Raw genomic sequence first — 25611 nt, forward strand, 5'->3', positions numbered from 1 at the left:
CCTACTGGGCCCCCGCGTAGTAGATTTTAGAGCTCGATCTGAGTTTGATCAGCCACGCTGGTTCAGGGATTTTTAAATGCACTTCAGTGTCATGTTCGTAATCCTCAGGAACATTGAGTGGGTGGATGGGAGTGCGAAGTCAGATGAGTCAAAACGCACTGGAGGTTACATTCCGTGCTTTGGGCTCTGACACATGAAAGACTGTAGACGATTGAAGAGTTCGGAAGAGTTCAGTTCTGTTCTGTTGTAGTAGTTGCGCGGTCGTAATGATGTCCCTCCTGCTGCGTCAGCGCGCTTCACATCCGTTTACTCTTAACTATGCCTCCAACTGCCGACTCATTACTGTAATGTGATACAATCGGGCTTTATCGACTCAGTCTATCTATCGAGCATCCCTCTCCTGTGCATGTTTGGAAGTAGTCCACCTCAGACTCCTTACACGCCACATAAGCCGGCAGGTGGTGGCTCTCACAAACACGTGCCAAGCTCCCACGTTGACATGAGGGCATCATACTAAGTGTCATTGCTATTCATGTAAGAGCCTCCACGTTTTGAACAGTTTTAACAATTTATCCAAAGTACAGAGAAACATGAATATGCCCTTGATGGAGGGGAAGGTCTTGAGTAAACAGAGGTTGAAGACAATTATGTATTGAATTCATCACCTTCATTACTACACACAAGAGATTTGGTCAAGCTCTAACCTTGCAGAGTTTATTTTTAATTGTTTTATATAGAGTCATCAAAGACTGTCAAATGTTGCATTTTTATAGAGTTGCCCTGTCCACTACATGGTTTAAATTCAGTCACAATCAAACAATGGCACTGAACTGCCTTAAAATCAAAAACGGCAGATTTCCTGTGTCTTTTGAAGCATGGATTTGTCAGACCTTTTTTTTGTGGTCCAACTTATGATAGACATGCCTACTAAACTGTGTGTTGCTAAGTAAAACTGGCACATTGAAATTGGGTCGCAATTCGACAAAATTTGTAAGACAAGTTAATCTTCATAGCAGTCCTACAAATGGCCAAAATTACCCTAAAATGGCAGCTTCAAATCAAGTTGGCAGACTTCCTGTGGTTTGCTAGTCATGAACAAATGTACCACCATGCTCCGCCCATAAGCATTGGTAAAAATTTTACATTTTCGCCATTTAGCTATTTTGGATTTTTTAAATAATACATTTGAATTGCAGAGTTGTTTTGTTCAGTAGCGTTTGTTTGAAAGCTTCCAGTTCTTGGTTTTCATTGGTAATGGAGGAAACACATGGAGAGTCTTTGGTCTCGAGGGAGTGTTTTAGCCGGACCTTCAGAGTGTATGAAGTAAATGATTGGGGGCGACGGTGCAGAAGATGTGAGCAAGAGTAGCAGAGGGCAGTGCTCTTTGCTGCTGGTGGAGAGCATCAACCTGCCAAAAAGTTACCTCTTTGGCTCTCTGCGAGACACTACCTGACTTTTTGAGTTGTCATTCATCAATGAGGATGGATGTGGACTACATACTCCATGTGGTGTTCTTCAGAAATAGGGTTGGTAGCTGGTCAGAATTATGTCAAACTAGAGGATGCTAAGCGAATTAGGCAGCTAGCTCTGTTTGTCAAGAGTCAATCTGACTGCTAGCATAGCCTGGGGTTGTTAGCACGAAAGTCCAGTATACTGTATGTGCTACTATATAATGTAAGTGTATTTTTTAATATGTAGCGTATTTTTGACGTGTTAGGGCCACCATATTTATTTATTTATTGTTCATTTGTGACAATACATGAAACAAGTCTGATTTAATGGGCTTTATTTTGATACCTAGCGTAAGTTTAGCAGAAAACATGGAGTAGAATGGCTATTTGCGCCATTGTAGATGTGAACACAGACGATTAGCTTTCTTACCAATGGAAGTGGCTTCTGGCATTCACTTTAAAGTCAGTTTTGGGGTATTCAACAGCTTTTAATAAAGTCTGGGGTTTTATATAAAGTACAATTTTATAGTTTGCTATTACTCTTATTAAAAACACATGACACACATTTTTGTTCCATTTATTTGAGTGGCCGGTACGGTTATTAATTTCAATGGTACGATTTGAGATAAGTGTGTTTACAGAATGAATTAAACTCGTATCTCAAGGTACCACTGTATTGTAAGTTTTATGTCTTGATATCTTTTAGTTGCTGGAGTTGAACTAACCTAGCCCAACACATATTACAACTCAAATGCTGAAGAAATAATGTGTTTCCCCAAAGCGCTAATGTAAATGTGGTAGGAAGGTTGTGGTGGCTTGTCGAGCCCAAGGCCTCTTTGTGCAGATATATGAGCCACTTTGACATTTGCTCTTGCTAGACATATCACTAATGATATATCTTTTGTGAGAATGTGAGTTGAACATTTTTTTCCCTTGCCTGAATCTATGAAGTCATCTCCCCAACACAGAGGGGCTTTTAGTGGGATCAATATGTGAGCATGGACAGAAAGCAAGATAGGAGACTCATCCTCACTGTCTTGTATATTGTGCAGAACGTTTCCGTCCTATCATAACCATTAAAACTCTCTGGACTGTTTTCTGCTGGGTGGTGTGATTCAGCAGCAAACTTTTCCACAACAATGCATCGATATGTTTTGTCTCTACTCAGGTGCTGGCGATGTGGCGTCTTTACTTCCTGGCGCCCAAGATTCCCGCCAAGGTACAGCGATGTACATTTCCACCTAAATTAGGAATCTTCTCTAACTGAATGTTCGATGACAGATTGAATCCACGTTTAACTTCTTGGAGATCCGAGCTTTGAATTCACACCCGGATCACCAGGTGAGTTTCGACACAAGGTTATACAGTAGATTGAATATTAGCTGATCAAAAATTCTGCTTTTGTAAATATAAACACTGTTTTATTTTTGTATATTGCAGTGTTGTAGTTTCTTAATAGTTCCCAGAAGTTCCATCTCGATTTAGTGTTTTGAGACCAAATATAGCAAAATATCGCTTTTCACTCATTGATTAAATGGTCATGTTATCTTTGTATCAGGGCGCGGCCGATTAAGTGGCCGGCTGATTTAATTGTTCGATATTAGCTCTTTTAAAATTCTGAAAAAAATGCCCAATTTTTTGCCCAATTTTGCAGATTTGTTTTTTTTTCTTTCTTTTAATTGGCTGATTAGTTAGTTATCAGAAATGTATTCTGTCGAATATCAGAATAAAAAAAATACTGTGTAAATAAAAGCAGAATGTTTAACAGTTCTTTCATTATTTTTTTAGTGTACCTAACCAAGTCTAAAAAAGTTTCCTGCGCAGGTCATTATCGACACCGACAAGTCCACCTGCTGCCTGAGGTTCGAGTCACGTGACCACCTCAACCATGTGGTCAGCCACATCAATTATGCACTCTCACGGATATTCAACAACTCAGTGTTTGCGTAAGACTCACCAGTTCTCAACTGGAAGACATAATAATAATCCTAACGCCCCTGAGATCTCCATCTTTACTCCTTTTGTGTTTGCGTGACTGCTGCAGCCCATCCATCTGTCACTCTGACAGCGATCTTTCCGATGGCAGCAGGAAGTATTCGCCTAGCTCGGAGACGTCGGTGGAAACCCAGCGGGCGTGCGGTAAGAAAAATAACATACACGTACAAAGATTTTAGTTAGGATGAACATCAAATAACTTGAAAAATAAGTCAACGTATTGTATATACTGTTGTACATGCTGCCTCCTCCTTAACTCCCACATTTGTTTTATTGGCCAGTAAGAAACTAGATAGATAGATAGATAGATAGATAGATAGATAGATAGATAGATAGATAGATAGATAGATAGATAGATAGATAGATAGATAGATAGATAGATAGATAGATAGATAGATAGATAGATAGATAGATAGATAGATAGATAGATAGATAGATAGATAGATAGATAGATAGATAGATAGATAGATAGATAGATAGATAGATAGATAGATAGATAGATAGATAGATAGATAGATAGATAGATAGATAGATAGATAGATAGATAGATAGATAGATAGATAGATAGATAGATAGATAGATAGATAGATAGATAGAGATCATGAGCGTTCTTTTCCATATAATGTGGTATACTTACGATCTTGAGATTTTGGTGAATATAGATGGATAGACATCTATACAAAAATAGCAACACACACATACAGTACTTGGAACCATCCATGCTCTAATTTTTTTATATCCAAATTATGGTCACCCAACACAAGAGGAAGTCATCTTTCATACATTTAGTCTCCCAGATGTTTATTTTCTCAAAGAAAGAAAAACTTGCTGACGTCTGTTGCCGCCCTCAGGAGGCTTTTCAGAGACCTACGCCGCTCTGTGCGACTATAATGGCATCAGCTGCAAGGAGGAAGTGCAGTGGGTAAGTAAGTGCTTTGAAATGTTTCACCATGCCAACAGGCGGGTGAGTAATGTCAGAGGTGGGGGAGTCGAGTCGCATGACTTCAATTGTAGAACTTTGGATTTTCTTGGTTAAAACTTAGAAAAGACTGAACTTGGCTTAGACTTGCCCGTTTGCATTTTCTAGACAATGTGCACCTAATTTAGTTTTTCTCTCTGGGATGTGCGCACACTCACAGCTGACAACAAGGCACTCTAAAGCCGCAATGCCAGCATGAATCCCTGCTCCACACGCTTTGTTTCCCCTTTTCTCACTCTTTAGCTTTTCTCTTTGTAATGTTCACACACTCGCAGCCAACAACAAAGCACTCTAATGCAGCCACGCCAGCAAACGATCCAAAGGGAAGATGAACTTTCAGGGTGTAGGCATAGCTCTCTTGCTATCTGCACGTCACATACAACCGCTTATGTGAACAAAGTCGTTCAAGTTCTTATATAGTCCGGGAGGAGCAACTCATGCCGAAAAGTGCGTATTTTTAGCCAACTGAAATAGTGAAAAACATTTCACAATCTCCACAGTTGAGTACTACATAGTTCTCAATCTTTGCACGTTTTTTTTTTTTTTAGCAATTACCTTCAATATGTTTAGAAATAAATAAATAAAATAATAAACAATTTGAAATATTATGTGCTAAGAGTCTAATGTGCAAATATATGTTGTTACTGAGCAATATTGTATGAGTTGATTTATGCCTTACTGTACACATGTGTAACTTACTCCAACCTGTGGGAAATGTCATCCCTTTCCTCTAGGACGTGGACACCATCTACCATTCCCAGGACAACCGTGAGTTTAACCTGCTGGACTTTAGCCACCTTGAGAGCAGGTGAGGATGGAAAAACACAAACATATTAAAAAAATTTTTTTTAATAAATACCTGATGTGGACGCACCATCCCCCAGGGATCTGGCGGTGATTGTAGCATCGGTGGCATACAACACGTGGTTCACTAAGCTGTATTGCAAAGACCTGCGCTTGGCAAGTGAAAATTAATCCGCGGCTGTATTGTTTTGTTGTTTAGCGGGAAGCTTACATGCTCATATGCTTAATTGTGTCCAGGGCTCAGAGGTGACTGAGCAGGTCCTGCACACAGTCAGCAAATCATCCAGCCTGGAGGAGATCACGCTGGAGAATGCTGGGTTGAAATCGTAAGCTAAAAATATATTTTTTTTATTCTAACCAGAGGGGCGCTAACATCAATTTTACAGCTGACCTGCGAAAGAGGGTTCAGCTCAAGTGGAAACTTCTTAAAGTGGTCTCGGATTGAGCCTCAAATGTTAAGCAGAAAGAACTTGTGAAAAATGTTCAAATGTGTATGTTAAGGCATAGATAGACAGATAGAAGGACCAAAGATGTTTGATGCATGGTGTGGAATATGGATCTTTAACTATTCGTTTAGTTAGTTGGATTTGCTTGACTGACTTATTGAGTATTATAATAGACAATAATGTTAAGAGCGCAATCCTCTACATGGATAGATATTTGACATATGACGTGTTATCATTCGGATCAATACGCTGTGTTGCAGAGATTTCCCACAGAAGATGTCGGCCGCTCTCTCCGAAAACCCCGCCGCTGTCATCCACTCACTCAACCTGGCCCACAACTCTCTGGACAACCAAGGTAGAGTGCTCACATGCGCATATAAGCGAATATTTTGCTTTAAGCATAACCAACCACACTGTCTCAGTTTCACCATTCATCCATTTTTAACCGATGTCTATCAAGAATCAAATGTTTGACAAGCATCAGGGCCTCTTCACTGGAACTTAATTTTAAGGGGGCGACGCATCTCTGGAAGTTCTAGGGACCGTGTCTAAGTGTCCGTTAGAGAGATGCTTAAGCGCTAATTGCTCCTGATGATTTGACTGCCACCACGCATGGATGCCTCAGCCACCAGCGTGTGACTGTGACTGTGAGTGCTAATGTGAGAGCAACGCTACAAGCCACAATGTTCAAAAATGACTCACATTTTCATGGTTCATTATTCACAAATTCACCTATTTCACGGGTCAGAAACCTTTCCTGTCAAAAGAGCCATTTTAGGCCAAATAAATTACCCCAAAAAAATCTGTCCAGAGCCATAAAACATTTGAGCATGAAAATGTCATACCTTTTCTGAAATAAATTTTCTATTTTGGCATTTTTGTGGATTTTTTATGGTAATTTTCAGGATTTCTTCTTCTATTTTTGCTAACTTTGTTTCTCTGCTTTTTTAAATTCAATTGTCTGACATATTTGGCAATTTCATGAACATTTTATGGTAATTTTTTGCTTTTGTTCTTCCTTTTTGGATATTTTAAGGTAATTTTTAAAACTTTTTTTTTTTATCTACCTTTCGTCTCTTATTTCTGAAATAAAAATTTGACTGAAATTTTTTTGTATAAATTTTTTTTTCAATCTAATTCATTAGTTAATTTAAATCAGATTTTATTTAAAAAAAATATGTTCAAAAAAACTAAAACTAAGTAGCAAACATTAATTTCTACCAAAAAAAATTAAGAGATACACAGCCACATATGGCACCAGGGCCGGAGGTTGCAGACCACTGACCTTCAAAAAATGAAAAATTCACTTGGGTTTTTATTTATTTATTTTTGTGGAATCTCTTCCCAGATATTTGCTAAAAAATATTCTCCATTTTTGTGCTCTTTCTAAAATACCCAAAGATTTGATAAGATTTTTCCAAATCCTTGTTTAAATCGGAATTGGTGGCAAGGAAGTACTGTATTATTTACATTTATTTATCTCCCTGTTTGCAGGCATGGCCAACCTGATCCAGCAGATGTGCCATCTCAGCAAGGGTCTCCGTCTCCTCAACCTCTCCAAGACCTCGCTCACCTCCAAAGGTTCGCAAAAAGCAAGACAAAAGATGAGAACTGTAGTTTTCCTGGTTGATGCCCCACAATTTTTGATTAGAGGGCAGTTCTAAAATTCAAATTACATTCTACCAATCCACTTTTTCTCATTCACGCTTGTTTAACCATTTAGGGGTGGTGTCACTTTCTATGGCGCTAAACTCCAGTGATGAGTACTCCAACTCGCTTCTGCACCTGGACCTGAGCAAGAACCCCGGCATCCTGTCTGGGGACGACTCCTCGGTCAGGAAGCGTCGTACATTTGTTGAATGTAGCCACTTTTTCCTTGAATCCACTGACGTTTCTTCTTTCTGTGTTTGCAGAGCTTGTATCTTTTCTTGTCTCAGCCCAACTGCCTGGTGCATTTGGATCTGTCGGGCACAGATTGCTCTGTGGACTCAGTAAGGCTTTAACAAAGAAATGTGCCCATCGTCCACTCAAATTTAACCGTTTCCACCGTGTCTCTCGCAGCTATTTGGGGCTCTTCTGAGGGGCTGTTGCGCTGATCTCTCCTTTCTGAATCTTTCAAAAAATTCCTTCTCTCACAGGTTAGTCCTATCTCTGAGCACTGCCTGAGCACAAAGGGCTGAAACGCTTAACAATATCCTTTGAAACTCTCCCTACCGCTCCATCCGTCCTCCCTTATTGATATCCTCTCATTCTGCCATTGTCCTCCATCTCTACTTTGGTTTCATTTTTATAAAACAGAATTTAATTACAGTGAAGCCCTGTTTGCCGGGGGGGATATATTCCAATCCAGACCCATCCGCATTAGGTGAAAATCTGCCTTTTAGAGCAACCATACACATTTTTTTAAATAGCTTTACGCCTCACACATTCTTTAAGTGCATTTAAACTTGTTGAACACTTTTTAAACAAGTTGTTAATGTATTCAAACACACAAAAATTGGCAAGCATAAAATATATAGAAAAAACTTTACGTTCAGTGCTGTGTTCTTTGAATACTGCTAGATAGCCGTAACTAATATACAGTACTCAGTTTTAAAAGATTTTAAGTCAGCAATCATTAAAAATAGTGACAGCCAAATATAGTTTTATTTAATGGTCTGAAGACAAAAAAGGCTTTTTTGGGAGGGCTGACACAGATTAATGTCAGTTTATTTCATTTCAATAGGGGAAAAGCGATTTGATATACAGAACGTAAACTGAGTCACGATCTTGGTCATGGAATGAATTAAACTGAATCAAGGCAACACTGCATATATATATTTTTGAGAATCTCACTGGAACTGTGTATTTGCTCTGCATGGGTGCAGTTTGAGAGCTCTCATTGTGTATGAATATTTAAGTGACCCCCACTCATTGGCTGCCTCTGCGTGCAATGTCTGTACTCTGCGCTCAGCATGTCAACAGCATCCACTTTGTCTGTGTGGCCACTCTCATCTCATCCATCTGGCTTCCTCTTTACTTATCTGTACTCTTACTGTTCTTTTTTTAATCTGACAGGAAAGGGAAGGATACGCTGCCGTTGTTCCGTCAGTTCTTCAGCTCCGCCTTCAGCCTCACCCACGTCAGCCTCGCCGCCATGAAACTGCCACCTGACGTCCTCAGGTATTCCTCAATTTTCTCTAATACGTACCTGATTGGTGGCACAGTGAGCTGGACTTGATCCCAACTGACTTTGGGTGAAAGGCGGTTTACACTTTGCACTGGAAAACAGTAAAAGCATCAATTGTATTTTCACTCCTTGAAGTAGCACTTCATCACCATGCCAGTGACTCCTTGAGAATGCTGGATCTTCAACTAGCCTAGCTCCAAATCATGGGTAGAGAAACTCATTGTGTAGCCACACTGGAACATCACAATTCTGTAAAATCCAGCGCTCACTTCCAGACACATTTTCAGACATGTGCAGTAGTAAGATTTACTTGGTTGTTTAATTTCACACTTACTTTAATTGGTGAGAAGGCACTCCAGGCACACAATGATTTGTATGCCAACACCAATTTCATGTTCAGGGATATATTCAGGTTCTTCTTCCTGGCTCCACAGAGCTCTCCTCATGGGCTTAACCTCCAACCCTCACATAAACGACCTTCATTTGGACATCAGTGGCTGTGAGGTGAGTATGCAGACAAAAATAATACCTGAATCTGTATTGGTATGTATGGAATGTATTGGTATTATACTTAAGCTTAAAATATATAAAAATAAATATATGGCATATTGCGAGGTGTGTCTGGAACCCCGACTTTGAATGAGGGATTACTCCAACAGAGAACCAGAAAACAATGAACGACTCTTCTACATTCATGTGCTTGTGTCCCTTTTTCTCCAACCCTCCAGCTTCGATGTGCAGGAGCCGCCGTCCTCCAGGAGCTCTTTCCCAGAGTCACTTCCATCGCCACTCTGGACATCTCAGACAATGGTAAGGTGACACGAGGTGACATATCCACCGCCCCCTCCACCTACCCTCCCTCTGGCCTTGCCTGTTTTTGTCTAGTTTGCCCCAGAGCGACTTTTGATCTGTTCTCGTGTCGACAGGTTTGGATGCAGACTTGCTCACGGTGCTGCCCGCCCTCGCCAGACACCCCTCACTAAAGCACCTTCATCTCGGCAAGAACTTCAACATCAAAAACAGGTGATCTGCGTCGCGCCTTTAATGTGGTTATTTGCGTCCCGGGTCGTGCGTATGCTTGCAAAAAATAAAATGAAATGCTGTGAGCACAGCATGTGCCAGCTGGAATTAACAGCTCTGTTGACTCTACTTCACTTTTCATATGCCACCGGCTTCTGACTCGCGATGCAGCTGCAGCAAAATTGCAATAATTAGCCTCGACTCATTCGGTCTTCACGTCTTTGCATCCGCAGGGTTCTGGATGAAGTCCTGCAGAAGTTGGTGCAGCTCATACAAGAGGAGGAATGTGTGAGTGAGGATGGCCCATCCAAATGGACACCAATTGTGATTTTATAAGGACTAAGATGATGTTCAGCAGATAGTACTGTACGTCTTCATTCAGAATATGCCTGAATTTGAGCATTAAGATTATAAACACCTACTGACATGAAATTGGGTGGACATCTAACATCCTTGGTGGAGATACTGAGAGAAAAAAAAAATCCTGCTAACGTCCCGTTTGTCTGTAACATGAATTATTGCTTTCTCCCTGTTTGCCCTGTGCTCCACCATCTCTATATAACTATACACACATGTCTAGTCAATAATTCATACATACAGTAAGTATATCAAATCACACTGAAACACGTTCCCGATTCCGCTTCAGGCACTGCAGACCCTGTCGCTGCCCGACTCACGCCTCCGTTCCCGGGGCACGGTGCTGGTCAACGCCCTGGGGAGCAACACCTGCCTTAGGAAAGTGGACCTGAGCGGCAACAACATGGACGACATCGGCGCCAAGATGCTGAGCAAAGCCCTGCAGATCAACACCACGCTCCGGTAACGATGTGGAGTCCATTAAAGCGGGGAAAGGGATGTGGTTGCAGGCAGCTGTTTGACGGGGTGGAAAAAAACGTGGATGATTTGGTGTTCATCATGTGCATGCTCACTGCAGGAGTGTGACATGGGATCGCAACAACACCTCTGCAGCAGGATTTCTTGATGTGGCCAGAGCACTCGAACAGTAAGCGCATAAGAATGCCCATCGTGTTTTTATTGACTGGTTTTGGATGGTTTAAATTTGCTCACTAATTGAAAGAAACTACATTTACACTACATTTTAAATCACTCAATTGCAATTATTTTCCTCCATTATTATGCAGCTTAGAAATGACTCAAATGAAAAGCATGTAGCTCCAAATTATTGTTATTATTATTTAGAGGTTTTTGCTGAACATGAATTCAGAAAAGCACATCTCTAATTCTTTTTATAATTTTATTTTGATCCATATGTTATTTTTGGCGCACATTAAGATCACAAAATCATTTATTTCAAAATAATAATAGTATTATTACTTTTATTATTATTGTAATTATTAGTAGTATTATAAAAGCCACGCACCAAATTGTGCTTGTTTAAAAAAAATAAAAAAAAATTTAAGGGGAAAAAATCTCTTATAAAAACAAAATTTATGGTTTATACTTTAAAACAAAAATAACTCGGAAAAGCATGTTGCTGTTTTTTTTGTGGAAAAAATATATACATATACTGTATCTTTTTTGCATAAAAGTAAATTAACTAACAAAACATACTGGAATTTCTTTTCATGTTTCAGGTATTTATCCCCCAATGGTTTTTGGGCAATAAAAACAAGGAGTTGGTTGGGGTGTCACAAACCATGTACTGTATCTCCAAATTATTGTATTTGATTACTAAAAGTTGTTTTTAAAAATGCATTCATTAAAAAAAGAAAAAAAATACATCTCTGTGTGAAAAATGTGTCCAAGTGTTTATCAAAATTTGTAGTTATAGAAGACTAAAATACAGTATGTATCTCCAAATTTTGCAAATATTTCTATATGTTTTTTAATGTAAAAAAATGCACTAATTATGAGGTGTCAATTTTTGGGTGTTAATACAAAAAAAGCCAAATTGACTACAGAGAGCATTGTATCTTAGAATTGATATAAATGAGCACCTTTAGTAGGATCTGTTGTGTATTTTATCCTGAAAAATATCATACTACTAAGTGTAAACAAAACAGGTCTTAATATTATATGTTTAGTATATATGTATATATTGGTTAGTATATATTATATGTTTCATATAGCTGCTAAATATAGTTTATATTGTCTTCTTTTTCTTTAGTTTTGATGCAATTTTCATCCATTCCTGCCTCAGAGTGTTATAGAATGCAGAAATAAGCGAACATGTAGTTGTTTATCTGAATTTTTTTTCGGTGCAGTTATATTATCAGTCATAAGACTTGCAGTGCAAATGCAGCCCAAGTTGAAATTGGCAACACGAGCTTGGCAAATTGATGCTCTCCTCCTTGCTATCTGAAAATGTTCAGCCGTTGCTTCAGGCCAAGTAGGACATGGTTGAAGAGGGTATTACTCACTCTCTCGCACGGGGGGGGGGGGGGGGGGGGTATTATAGGATGGGCTTGTCCAGTGGGGATATTGAACTTAACTAACCCTTAAATATGGAGGTAGCCGTGGATAAATGCTTACCATGTGTGGCTGATGCAACTCATTCCCACTTCTTCTCTTCTGCCCTCTTTAGTAATTTCACCCTGCAGTACATGCCTCTCCCACTGAGCGACATCAGTCAGGCATACCGCAGCGCCCCAGAGAGGACGGAGCAGGCACTGACCAAGGTTGGTGCGATGTCTTTTGTTCCTATTTGTAGGTGGTTAAGTGTGCCTAATTCCGGACTTCCTGCATAGATTCAGCGGGCTCTGGTGAGGAACAACCAGACTCAGCGGTTCTCCCAGCGTCAGGCTCTTCGACTGCATCAAGGCCTCGTCACCAGCACCGCAGAGCAGGTAGTGCTGGTGTTTAGTGTTGATTTTATATGAAACTTAGCATAATAATATAATTACAGAGGCGAATGCTGCAATCGGTAGTTTGTGCAACAACATAAGAATACGTGGTCATTTTATACCAGATGAGACAAAAATAGTTATTCCAGCCAGAAAACAGACAAACATCGAACTAAACAGACAAAAATCTGACAAAATTCTGACAAAGATAGGACAAAAAGACTGATGAATATGACAAAAATGATAGAAATCTAACAAAAATAAAATAAAAGAATGACCAAAGAACTAAAAAAAAAACAGATTTTTTTTTTAAAAAGCACACAATAAATTACAAAATACAGCCTGACAACAAAAATAAAACCTTATCCAAACAAAAACTACAAAATACAGACAAAAACCTGTTAATAATCAGACAAAAATCTGATCTAAAAAAATACAAAAATCAGACAACAATCCTGATAAAAACTACAAAAGAACGACAAAAACTGCAAAAAAGCTTAAATAAATACAAATATCTGGCAAAAAAGAAGACTGATAAAAATCTGACAAAAATCTGACAAAAATCTGATGAAGTCTGACAAAACCCGCCAAAATTGCGCAAAAGAAACTGCAAAACATCTGGCATAAATCTTACAAAAATCTGACAAAATAATGACCAAAAGACCTGACAAACATGACCAAAAAAAAACAAGTACTGACAATCGTACACAATGATGACCAAGTCTGAAGCAAATACCAATCTTTCGGGGAAAAAAACCCTAAAAATAAGTCATATAAACCAAACTAAAGACTGACAAAAAAATACAGCAAACATCTGACAAACCTGGGGAAAAAAAATCGCAACTTGTGAAAAGTGTGTGTCTGTATGATTGTGTTTTTTCGTTTGCAAGGTGATGGAGCGTCTATGCGCACGTGTTCAGCAGCAGGTGTGCCTGCTGCGAGGCGTCGGAGAGGCGGATGACATTCAAGCAGCCAAACAAGTGCTAAAGGAGGCCAGGAATTCCCGCGCGGTGAGCCTTGTGAAGTTCTCCGTCACGTGTGGGGCAAAAAAAAAAAAAAAAACTGAACGCATGTTTTCTCCTCCAAGCTGTACCCCTCCTTGTGCGAGCTGGCCCACGTGCTCTCGGTGGATGGGCCTGTGCGCCAGCGTCTGGACTCGCTGGCTGGTGAGCTTGCCAAAGCCGCTGACAAGGAGCTTCAGGTAGCTTCTTTTTTTTTAAGAACTTCATTTAGACCAATTTTTTTTCTTCATGACGCAAATCCCAATTGTGCCACTTGAATGCGAACAAAAAAAATGAATTGTGTCATTTAATCCATCTGAAATGACTGCTGCTCTTGTGCAGGTGATTGTAGATTCGATGGTGTCACTCTGCCGTGAGCTTTGCCCCCTGTCGTCCGCCGCGGCAGAGCGACTGACCCCGCCGCTCTCGTCCGTCTCGGACCGCGTGTCCGTACCTCGCGCCGCCATCCGCACCGCACTGATGGAAAGAGCAGCGCAGGACGTCCACCGAGCCTTAGAGTACGTTTTCCATAAAGTGGACAAACTACTGTTTTTACACTTTCCTAAAAACAAAAAAAAGGAAGACATGCTATTGATGTTGTTCTTTAATAAAAAGAAAATATTGAAGCTAGCTAGCACGTTTTATGTTTATATATAAAATAACATTTTATATATATATATATATATATATATGTATATATATATATATATATATATATATAGTAGACAGTAATTTGTTCATTTGAGAATATATCAAAAATCAGTTCATTTTAAAATGTATTAATTTTGTTAACACACTTTCATACAAGTTTATCTTCTTTTTAGGAAAATGCAACATCTATCGTTTGTCTTCTTTTAAGGAAAATGAGCCACATCAATTCTTGGTCTTCTTTTTAGGAAAGTCCAACATCAATAGTCTGTCTTCTTTTTAGGAAAGGATAACACCAATTTTCAGTCTTCTTTTAAAGAGAGTGGTACATCAAGAGCTGGCCATCTTTTTGTGAAAGTGTGACATTAATAGTTTGTTTTCCTCTTAGGAAAGTACAGTATCAATAGGTTGTTTTTATTTTAGTAAGGTGCAACACCAATAGTTGAGCTTCATATTAGGGAAACACAGCATCAGTAGTTAGTCTTTTTTGAAGGGCGCAAAATCAGTTGTTCCTCTGCTTTTTTTGGGAAAGTACTTGGTTATCTATTTAGCAAAGTACAACACCAATAGTTTGTCTTCTTTTCGCTGTAGTAAGGGTGGAACAGTCTGGTATGATACGGTGTCAAATATCAATATCTGATATCACTCACTCCAATTAGCTCTAATTTAAAACAAAACATGAATAAGTCACTTGCTTTTGCTCATTTACCTTCTTGATCTTCCGCAGAGAAGTCAAATTGTCTGTGGTCTCTTATCTCACCAACTCCATCGTGGACCAAATCTTGCAGGAGCTCTACGCCTCCCACAAGACACTGGTAAATACAACATTGCCAAAGCTTATGTTCACATGTACAATTACTAAAGATGGCTCCCCATCCCAGACCCGGCAGGTGTCTCATCTCAAACGCTGGGATGGATCGTGCGAAGACGGAACGGGCTGGAGGTTCAACAGACACAGAGACTCTTTGGACATCACTGAGGAGGATCTCGGCACCAGTATAGTAAGTGAGGGTACGCTTTAAGGAGAACGATAGGGAATAGTTTGGTCCTACCAGGTATAAGGTGCCCCTGCTTTTTGTCAGGTTTTTGGTATATTTTTGGCACTTTATTTTTTTGCTAGATTTTTGTCATTTCTTCTCAGCTTTTTAAATGTTTTGTGTCTTTTTTTTTTGTTGCATGTTTTCTCTACAAAAGGTAGCTTATAGGGGTGTCTTTAGAGGAGTTCCTCAAGGGTCTGTTCTCAGCCCCATTTCTTCACTTTATAAAGTAACTTCTCTGCAAACCTTCTTGTGTCTTTCCTAACAATCAAACTGTATAAATTAAAAGCCTCAAACAGCTCTGTGTTTTTCACCCTGAAGGATCTCAGGTGTTATCTGTCATCTTCATTTTATATTTAGCTCTCTTTTTAGTTTGTGCAGAACATTTGCTGCAACAGAAAGAGGCTTTAAAAGCAGCTTTGTGTTTTTGAAACTCCCACTGGCTGTCTTTGTATTCTTTGGTCTAGATGCCATGTTTCTGTCTCAAGTCTTTCAGCATCTTCCTCCCTTCCAGGACACAATCGCCATTAAGAAGCGCAGCTCGAGAACAAGACGAATACGACCCGTCTCCACCAGGCTGAGTGAGTAGAGCCACACATCCCGCCTCTCCCTCCTTTTTCCCGTCAGACCGCCAAACCCCCCTGCAGTGACACAAATTGCTCCATTAGCGTACTTTCTGATGAGCCCATTTTTTCCCCTTTGCGGTGTTGCCGTCTGAAAGATGACTCGATGCTTTTTTCAGTGGCGGCTAAACTGTAATGGACATTTCAAGGAATTTTCCTGATTGATGATAGGGAAGATTAACAATCAAATATCAATTGATTGTTAGCTGTTACCGGCAGTATGGTGTACTAATGGATTGCATGTCTGCCTCACAGTCAGAGCTTACGAGTTTGATTCTTACCAGCGACCAGTCCCGGGTGTACTCATCTATATTGTCTTGGCCCTCAGGTCTCTGTGACGACTCCAGCTCCTCGCCGCCCCCTTCCATCCCGTCCTACTCCACACCTCTGTCCCGCTCAGCCTCTTGGGAGGGCCTGTCTGAGTTGCCCACGCAGGGTCTGCCACTCCACCACGTGACCAGGGTACGTCCAAGGCCTCCACGCAGGCACAAAGGAGGATACCTACCAGCCGAGACGGTGAGGGGCCTTTCACTCCAAATATCTATTTCCTCTGTTAATCCAGCCATTAGTAGGATTCACATTTTTTACGAAAGTAGAAATACATAATACAGGTACTATATATGAAAATAATTAATACAATGCGGCAACACATGAACGTATATTCTTTATCCTCCGTGAAGAACAACTAATATTACTGCAGCTTCTTCTTTGTGTGTTTCTGTATGTCTGTATTTTGCTGCCATCTGGTGGCCAAAATGCACACATCAGGAGCACATTACGGGGATGTAATGGATTAATGGGATTTCCATTGACCTCAGTGGGGAAATATGATTTGAGTTACAAGTGTTTTGAGTCACGAGCATGGTGACGGAATGTTCTAAACTCTTAAGTCAAGGCATCACTGTACTGGTAAAGCAAAATTATTACTTTTAACAAAGCAGGGAGTAGGACACCGTCAGTTATCAAATGTTGGGTGTAAAAGTACAAAGTTGTCAAAAAATAAATACTCAATAATCTGCTTGAGTACAGTCATGAGTTGTGTTACTTTTGTTAAATTTGTTACTTCCCAAGACTACTTAATGGCTGACACACACACAATTGTTCTCTCCATATGGGGCAATCTATACAGATTAGATGGCTGCACTTGGCTCACGTCATCTCACTGGAGATGGCAATCCATTTCTTTGATTGCATTTATAAATAGAACGTACTGGAAGTGAAGTAAGCCTTAAACACATTTCATGTGTCATGTTCTGTGTGATCAGCATTGTAGTGAAAATGGAGGAATAAGCCCACTGGATGATGGACTGCCAGATTTTTATACTAAAAGAGTCCTTCCAGATAGGTAAGTGTTTCCTTTTTCCCATTGTTAAAATCTCTTCAATCTTAATTTTTATTATTCATTGAACTCAGCACTTTGGTCTCATTTGTCCAAGGTGCCTTGAATGCACCAGGGATGAGTGTTTTTGAACATATTGGGACTTAAGCTAATTAAATACTGTTTGTCCGAGGGTTATTTAATGCACTAGTGAAGTGTGACTTTTTGAGACATTAGCGAATTAGTAATTAATTTCAGAAGTAATCTCCCATGATAGAGTTGCCTAAAAAGCACAGTGTAATGTGCATTAGTCTTTGAAATCAACTCTTAAGTCTTTCTCATTTGTCCAAGGGTCCTTGAATGCACAAACAAAATGTTGTTGTTTTTTGCTCTTTATTAAATACTTAATTTATAATAATTCTGGCACACTATAAAATGCTTACAGAATTGCAGTGCTTACACCTTCATTTTATGTGTTCAAGGGTACTTGAATGCACCATGAAATACTTCATTTTGAGGAGAAATCTGCAGCAATAAAAGATGCATTTCATTTCATTCTTTCCTTAGTTCTTATTTTTCAAAAGGTTCCTTGAATGCACCAATGAAGTGAGAGTTTTGGTTATAAGAAACATTGAGGATCTTTAAACGCTGTACTTAATTTAGAAGAAATCTGCCACACTACAAAATGTAAAAAGTTATAGCGATTTATTTTTTTATATTCCAATATCCTTGAAGAAAATTCTGCATTGGAATATAAAATGACAAAGTAAGAGGAGGAATTTAACGATATAAACCATTGTATCCGGGGAGATGTTGCCTAGCAACAGTCAAACAGCAGAAGGTGAAACCGCAAACACGCGGGTGTTTTATCCAATGAGGTCCTGACAGAGTTGACCGAGGACACGTGGCATGATTGTGCCAGACGGAGTCGCCGAGTTTGTCTGAAACACCAACTCTGACCGTCTTCTTCTCCTCCAGTCAACTCTCCTCTCTGCACAACACACACTCACTGAGGAGGAAGAAGAGGAGGAACGTACTCGCCATCTTCGGTTTCCGCAGAAACCGCAACCAGACGCTGCCCAACCAGGAGTCCGATGCCGACTTTTACAGCGATCACGCCGTTACTACGGCACCAACCGGGTTTGTATATTTAATATATAAAAAGCCCCTTTCATTTGTCTGCCAGACTCATAATTTTCTTAATTCTAAGGGAAAGGTACCAAAATTACCAAAATATTACATGTAAAAATCCTGGTAATATTGTGGTTCACATAGCTGTGGTCTCGGTCCTGCTCGGTGTTCCATTAACAATGAATCTTTACCTTCTTTTAGCTGTTAAAAGATGACGCTACCAAAATACCATCTGCTCCGCATCTTTTGAGTGCCCTAAAATGCTTCTTCGTAGTTCTTTTGAGGACACTTGGCGGCCGTGAATCTCACAAATATCCCCGACAAATATGTGCCTCATCTAAATATGCCAAGCGACTTATGGTGTACACTGTACACAAGCGTGAGGACACAGATGCCGACGACAGCCAGCAGCTTGCGCTTATCTGTGCCAGAAAATGACTACAGTAAACCTTGTCCATTAATTTATTTTATTTTTGTTTTTCCTGTGCAGGGTCACATATAGAGAAAATCAAACAACCATTCTCATATTCACACTGTCAGTTGGTCATTATTTTTTTGTCACTTTAATCAGTTGAAGCCCCAAAAATCATGATTTTTTTTTTTGTAAAGAACGGTAGCAGTGAATTGTATAAACACATTTTTTTTTTTTTAAATAATGAAAAAAGACAATGTAAAGAAATTACCTGGTTTTCTTTAGCAGTGATAATTTCGTCGAGGAAACATTTTCATCATATTTTTCGTCACAATTTTTTTTTCAGACAAAAATAAAACGCAAATTAAAATAGAAGCCATTCATTGAGACGATGACGATTTTGTCAATGACTAAAACTAAAACAACACTGTGATGAAAATTCACAAAATCTAATCAGAAGAAGGAATGAAATGCAGGTGGGAGAAAAGAACCACTCAAAAACTGTTCACTGCACTTTATTTAATGTTCAAACATGTTTACATTTGTTGTGCAGTTGTAAGATTAATCTCAGGCAATTATGCATTTTTTACAAAATGTATTTATTTAGGTGAAAAGTTTTAGGGCGGCATATTATTGTCAATTCAAAACATGTTTCATTGAAACAAAGTTTAATAACAACACAGTTGTTTTAAATGTGTCTTGCGTTTTAAACTACAGTTAAAAATAGCTGTGTTATATAATAGTTGTATAAAAGTTTCAATGGATGCTGAAAGAAAACTTTGAATAAATTGTCAATTTAATTGACTAAAAATGCTCTCAGATGACTAAATTATGACTTTAAAACTTTAATTGATTTTAGTCAAAAGACTAAAAACTAAAACTAAATTAAAATTAAAATGAACACTGTTCTTATATGTGTATTGTGCCATTTAAAAAGGTAATGTTAAAGCTTTTTTTTTACATTATGGATGCTCCACAAATGCCCAGATGAGTATGAAGAGCCCTGAATGTTTTACACTGACTGGACCCTGCACACTCCACAGTTTCTTACCTCATTTAAAGTCATGTCTTCGTTTGTCAACTGTGGCTGTCGCTTTGAGATCGTGCACGTACTCGCACGCGCACAATGAATGAGCCTGACACAGTTGCTGCAGTTACGCTTTGGGCCAGAGGTGGCAGTTGCAAGTAAAAAAGTGACAAACTGCACAAAGATCCTTTAAGTGTAGTTACTGTTTGTCTTGACTGTTCTGCTAACTGTGTTCTATCTCCAGGATGGCCACAGAGAACGTGTACACCCTCCTCCAGCCCCCAAAGTCTGCCGCCAGGTCTCCTGTAGACGGACCCGATGGGAAGAATACTCTCGTTTTGAGTCCGCCGCCGCCAATGCCAGGCATTCCACATTCAGGGATGGGAGGAGGCAAACACCCCTTTTACTCCCCCACTGAGGTACAGTCGCAATCAAGTTAACTGTAAAAGCCGTCTTAAAGGGGAAGTCAACCTTAAACATTTCTTAACAATAATATGTTACATGTGACCTCACTAGTCTAAACATGACATTCTGATTAATATTACATTTGTGGAATAAGAGTTATGCAGCAAAATTCTGCCGTTTCTATACATCTCAGGGGATGGCCATTTTACCACAGGCAACAACCAATCACAGCTCACCTGATTTCCGAAGCTGAGCTCTGATTGCAACTGTGATGTCATTTTTACTCAAGAGCAAGTGGCAAAATGCCTGCCTTCTAAAATTGATTAAAACGGCTGGATTTTGCTGCAAACGCAATATTAACCAGATTACCGTATTTAGACTTTTCAACAGCGCTCCGAAAAGGATGCAATGCCCGAGCATTCGCAAATGGAGGCCGACAAATACTGGGCGGATGATAAGCAAAGAACAAGCGAGGTGCTGCAAGCCGAGGACATTTGGATAGACGGCAAGTCGGGCAAGCGGCACACACAGAGGCGGCGCTCGGACGAGAGGCCGGGAGAGGCGTGGACCGTCGACAGACACACGGACCGACAAATGGACAGACAGTGGACGGCAGAAAGACACACGCAGTGGCAGATCGATCGCAAGATGGAGAGACAGCGACTGGCCGGCAGGCAGATTGATCGCTCGTGGTCGGAAGGCAAGCAGACGGACGTACAGCTGGACGCCCAGTGGACGGACAGGAGTGTGTGGAAGGCGGACAGACAAGCCCAGGCGCTTCACTTTACTCAAAGGCCGTTGCCGCCGTACCCTTCGGACAGGACGCCGTCGCCCAAACAGGAAGTGAGCACGGAGGTAGACGCACAGGGGGAAAGACGCGTCAGTCCTGATGCTAGCGTAGATGGGTGGAGGAGCGGCTACGCGGGGCGGCCAGTGTCCTGCGTGGCGAAACCTGAACCCCCGCCGCAAAGTAGCAAACCCAACTTGTCCAAATTGAGGCAAAGGCATCGGTTGGAGAGCTCCGATACGCTACCTGGTAAGAAAACATGACAACGGTAGCTGTTTATTTCTATTAAGAGTACAGTGTTCCCATGCTATATGGCGGTTGATGCCTGTGAGTATTGCTATATTATATTTGATGAAACTACTTGGGGGAGGTAATACAAAATACAACAGCGAGTATTCCTCTGTTGCTGCAGAAGAGGATGACGATGGCGAGGGGGAGCCGGCCAGGATGGACAAGAAGGACCAGGAAAAGAGAAGAGATCTGGAGGGTCAACCTCCACCGATTCCTGAAAAGGTGTGAGGCAATGATGAAAAATATTCTTCCAGTTAATCACTTTACACATTAATTAACACACGTACTTATCGGGGTGAACAGCCAAAGACGACATCATATGTGACTTTCCTGAAAGAACCGGCTCCGGAGAGGAGCTTGCCCCCTCCACCTTTGCCCCCTCCATTCAGCAGACCTGTGCACGGGCTGCCTGACAGATCTTCCAGTCAAGGTCGGTGAAAATGAACTCTTTTTTTGGAATTTCAGCCTCACACTTGCCATGTAAACGTTGTTGTTATTTTTGCACAACCGCTTTAAAGCGCAGAGGGACAAATAGGTGACAGTCACAATGACAGATGTGTCAATGTTGTCGATTTATAAATAGCTCATTTCCCACGACGTGCTCGACGAAGGCCGTTGACTTTCTGTCATGTAACGACAAAAATAAATGTGATTGTGCCGTCTTTTTCTAGCAAATAATCATCAAACTTTGACACGATTCTCCGCCTTCATTAGATGGCTTAGGCAAAAAAGCTTGGCAATGTAATGTCGCCCACCTGTCTAGGACACAGGCTTCTATTGTGGCTCATTTGAGCTAATTCCCAAGTTAGAAGAACTTGGAATTCTCAAAGTGGTAATTCGGCATTTGCAACTGATCGGTATCGTGTCAAAAAAAAAAAATCTTCATTTTTTAATGTAACAAAGCGAAAAAATAATGCTATAGCTTAGTTGCATTTTACACAATCTAACATTTTGTGTTTGTATGGAATGAAAAATAAGTCTTTTTTTTTCTCTTGTTAATGAATTGCCAAAGTATTGGATCAGGACTCGGAATTGGCAAATACTCAGAATCAATCAAGTGAATCTCACTTGGACTCTGGTGCAAAAAAAATGTCTATTGTGACATACGAAAAAGCTTTAAGAACCCATGCCTCCATTTGCACAGGAAGTCAGCCATTTTGGTTTGAAGCAGCCATTTTGTACTTTGACAAACTTTTACATGGGACCCAATCGGAAGCCGGTATCCAAGATAGAAGAGCGACGCTAAACTGCCAAGCATTTTTTAATGTCGATGAAGTATGATGTCAAAATATGATGGCCCATTTATTGCATTTGTATTTTTTCAAACCTATAAATGGGCAGGTTTGACCTGCAACAAGATTTGCCCAATGAATGAATCAATCAGGTGTGCTTCCTATTGTTTCCTGTCCCTCATTCAGGCGAAGAAGGAATGCGGCCTCAGGCGCCCGTCAAGCCCCAGAGGAATCGAAAAGCCATGTCGTGCGATGCAGGTATCGCCTATTGATGTGGTCAGCAAGTCTATATGTCAACGTAGCGTATGTGCATAGCATTTTGTATCTTGCTAACGTTGCTCAATGTCTCCTCCATGTCCTCGATGAACTCAGGCACGGACAGGGACAGCCCCAATAGCATTGAGAAGCCCCCAAATCGCAAACCCCCAGAGAAAAAGCCTAGACTGCCCCAAAACAGAAATAAGTCACTGGACTTGTCTGGTACATGTCTGCTTTTTATATATATTTGTCTGTTTGTGATTGTGGAAGCATGCAACATTGTTAGTGTGGTGTTTGTCTTGTATTGAAATTTCCACGATTTAAAAAGGTAACCAAAAGTCTTTTTTGGCCATCAATGTGCTAGAAAACTAAACAGTTTTTGTAAACTGGTAAAATTACTATAATCAAGGGGTCCCAAGCACTAAATTCCCCGAAACTCAATCAGTAATGCCCCCAGGCAAATTTAAAAAGAAAGAAAAAAAGTCGCAAAAATGGTGTACATGTCTATCATAAAGGACAAAGTCTCAGGAACTGAATTTGAACAGGAAGTTAGCCATTTTGGTGTGATGCAGTCATTTCTCCATCAGTAATGGCCCTTGCGAAGTTAGAAGAAGAAAAAAATAGCCCCCACCACCAGATTCTCCGGTCAACATAAAATTTTGTGAAAATTTATATCATAACAAGACGCATAAAAAAAGTCTCAAGGACCCATGTCTGAAATTAAACAGGAAGTCAGACATTTTTGTTTGTAATGGTCATTTTGAGCGAATTACACAGATCTTGACCAATTCTTACTACGGAATTCACCCGAGGCGTATAGGTGACGCTAAATTATCATGACCACCCCCCCCCCCCCCCCTCTCTGCTGCCTAATGTGGGAAGAGCACAGCATTTGATGATCAATTCAAGGATTTACCAATAAATTATTATTGTATTTATAATGACATAGGAGTAAAACGCCTGTCATGATTCTTACTTTAGATGGATAAGCTTGGACATATTATATTTGACATAAATCATCTTATTATCTGTTTGTCTTCACAGACAGCTTCAACACCGGACCCGGTCACAGTGAGCTGGTGTGATGATGTCACAGCAGGGCGGATAGCACCCACCCACACCCACACACGCGCAAATCTGCTCCACTCATTTAACACTGTTTGCTTCTTGCGAAGACCCCCTCGTACCATTATCATCGCCCCCGATCTGACTCGTGGCTTGTAAAACGTCCTGTTTTTTTTTAGTCATATTATTAGAATGTGATTTCTACAACTGGAGTGCCCGCCGACACAGCCGACTGCCTTGAACATGACTTGAGGATTTATATCTGAAAGGTGATATTATATTTTATAGAGAGAGAAAAATCAATATAGTGTATGAGCACCCCTCTATATCACAAACACACTGTATGAATGAATGTATGAATAAAAATGTAATGGATACATCGTTTTTTCCAGACTGTTTTTGTACTTTGCTTTTGAATTTTACTCATTTTTTAAATGTTTTGCTTATTAGTTCATTCATCCAGCCAGAAGAGTATTTGTGACACTGCTGTCGTACCAGCTGCCAAAGGCGCGCCATGGACTTGAGGTCAGGCTCTCCAACACCAAACCCATCCTTTATTCTTGTATTTCACCAGGGGGGGGGGGGGGGGGGTGGGGGGTAGAAATGAGTCCATTTAAACCACTCAGTAAACATGTATTACTCCTCTCTGTGATTTGAGTTTCTGGTTAACCCCCCCCTGTTACGGTTATTTCTTGCTATACAAAACTTTTCAGCATCTGCTTGTGCTCTTTACTCAAGACTCTGCCACATTAAAATGCCTCATTATCTGCCATTAGTCCGGCGGCGTTGTCTGAAACGAAGCGCTAAACGTCCATTTGGAGCCATTAATGACTCAAGTGCTCACAAGCATTTACTGTGTGAAGCGCGGCTGCTTTGATTTTCGCCATCACAGGTGGATGCTATTTATACGCCTCAGAAATCATGTCAACCCTCCCACCCCATCCGCCACCCTTCCTGTGTTGGCATGGCGACAGCATTTCCCGCCACAAGCTGGAGAATATGGAACAGCAGGGGGCGACTGATCACTACAAAAAGACAGAGGCAGGCACTGGACACACACACACACACATCTACACATTCATACACAACTGCAACCTTCCAGGTTGTCATAAGCAACCGTTGCCCTGACCTTCTCTCCAATTCTGCTGTAATGAGTCAGAAACAAGCCTGACAACACACACCAAGCCATACTTGAAACTCAAAAGTTTTAATGTGACTTTCCACGACATGTCCAGTTATTTCTGTACAGCCATGTGGAACAATATCTTGTCAAAATAAGTCTTCAAACCATGGCTACGGTTTCAAACGAGGGTTAGGGTTTCAAATTGGGGTCTCAATCCTGGGTAAAGGTTTCAAATAGAGGCCAGTGCTGTAAATTGGGGTTTCAAGATAGGATTAAGGCTTCAAATAAGGGTTAGACTTCCAAAGTAAAGTTTCAATACAGGATTGGGATTAGGATTAGAGTTTTAAATTAGAGTTTCAAACCTGAAATAGGGCTTCAAATTTTAGGGTTAGAGTTACAAATTAGGATTTCTAGCCAGGATTGGGGTTTCAAATTAGGGTTTCAAACATGGGTTACTGTAAATTTCCCAATTAAAGTATCTGAGGTTTTAAATTCAATTTCCTAATCTGGATTAGTCATTTGAGTCAGGACTAGAATTCCAAATTAGAGTTTTAGGGTTTCAAACATTCCGGTTCCAAACGCTGG

The 25611-nt window shown here is 40.4% G+C and overlaps 1 protein-coding gene across 6 annotated transcripts in view; it reads left to right on the top strand.

The window, feature by feature from the left end:
* LOC147166297 (capping protein, Arp2/3 and myosin-I linker protein 3-like) overlaps positions 1 to 24928 on the top strand; it is a 28676-nt gene extending 3748 nt beyond the window's left edge. For 2 of the 6 annotated variants that reach the window (XM_086089306.1, XM_086089304.1), the window contains 40 exons: positions 2620 to 2670; positions 2733 to 2792; positions 3276 to 3397; positions 3496 to 3590; positions 4298 to 4368; positions 5160 to 5233; positions 5310 to 5385; positions 5467 to 5555; positions 5936 to 6030; positions 7170 to 7256; positions 7399 to 7508; positions 7589 to 7666; positions 7737 to 7813; positions 8733 to 8837; positions 9279 to 9348; positions 9573 to 9654; positions 9771 to 9867; positions 10098 to 10152; positions 10511 to 10683; positions 10799 to 10867; positions 12410 to 12503; positions 12573 to 12671; positions 13559 to 13678; positions 13756 to 13869; positions 14012 to 14187; positions 15045 to 15132; positions 15199 to 15318; positions 15869 to 15935; positions 16306 to 16493; positions 17243 to 17322; positions 18274 to 18435; positions 20110 to 20284; positions 20649 to 21306; positions 21470 to 21570; positions 21652 to 21778; positions 22767 to 22838; positions 22953 to 23060; positions 23883 to 24172; positions 24354 to 24428; positions 24796 to 24928. In XM_086089306.1, the coding sequence (XP_085945432.1) occupies positions 2620 to 2670; positions 2733 to 2792; positions 3276 to 3397; positions 3496 to 3590; positions 4298 to 4368; positions 5160 to 5233; positions 5310 to 5385; positions 5467 to 5555; positions 5936 to 6030; positions 7170 to 7256; positions 7399 to 7508; positions 7589 to 7666; positions 7737 to 7813; positions 8733 to 8837; positions 9279 to 9348; positions 9573 to 9654; positions 9771 to 9867; positions 10098 to 10152; positions 10511 to 10683; positions 10799 to 10867; positions 12410 to 12503; positions 12573 to 12671; positions 13559 to 13678; positions 13756 to 13869; positions 14012 to 14187; positions 15045 to 15132; positions 15199 to 15318; positions 15869 to 15935; positions 16306 to 16493; positions 17243 to 17322; positions 18274 to 18435; positions 20110 to 20284; positions 20649 to 21306; positions 21470 to 21570; positions 21652 to 21778; positions 22767 to 22838; positions 22953 to 23060; positions 23883 to 23923 (4326 nt within the window). In that variant the 3' untranslated portion in view covers positions 23924 to 24172; positions 24354 to 24428; positions 24796 to 24928. Of the gene's footprint in view, positions 1 to 2619; positions 2671 to 2732; positions 2793 to 3275; positions 3398 to 3495; positions 3591 to 4297; positions 4369 to 5159; positions 5234 to 5309; positions 5386 to 5466; positions 5556 to 5935; positions 6031 to 7169; positions 7257 to 7398; positions 7509 to 7588; positions 7667 to 7736; positions 7814 to 8732; positions 8838 to 9278; positions 9349 to 9572; positions 9655 to 9770; positions 9868 to 10097; positions 10153 to 10510; positions 10684 to 10798; positions 10868 to 12409; positions 12504 to 12572; positions 12672 to 13558; positions 13679 to 13755; positions 13870 to 14011; positions 14188 to 15044; positions 15133 to 15198; positions 15319 to 15868; positions 15936 to 16305; positions 16494 to 17242; positions 17323 to 18273; positions 18436 to 20109; positions 20285 to 20648; positions 21307 to 21469; positions 21571 to 21651; positions 21779 to 22766; positions 22839 to 22952; positions 23061 to 23882; positions 24281 to 24353; positions 24429 to 24795 lie in introns of those variants that run through there. The other 4 variants (XM_086089309.1, XM_086089307.1, XM_086089310.1 and 1 more) reach the window with 4 other exon arrangements.
* Positions 24929 to 25611: the final 683 nt, after the last annotated feature.

Source organism: Leptonotus elevatus, chromosome 11 (genome assembly GCF_054856555.1).
Source record: "Leptonotus elevatus isolate MCC_2025b chromosome 11, RoL_Lele_1.0, whole genome shotgun sequence".
NCBI classification, from domain to species: Eukaryota; Metazoa; Chordata; class Actinopteri; order Syngnathiformes; family Syngnathidae; genus Leptonotus; species Leptonotus elevatus.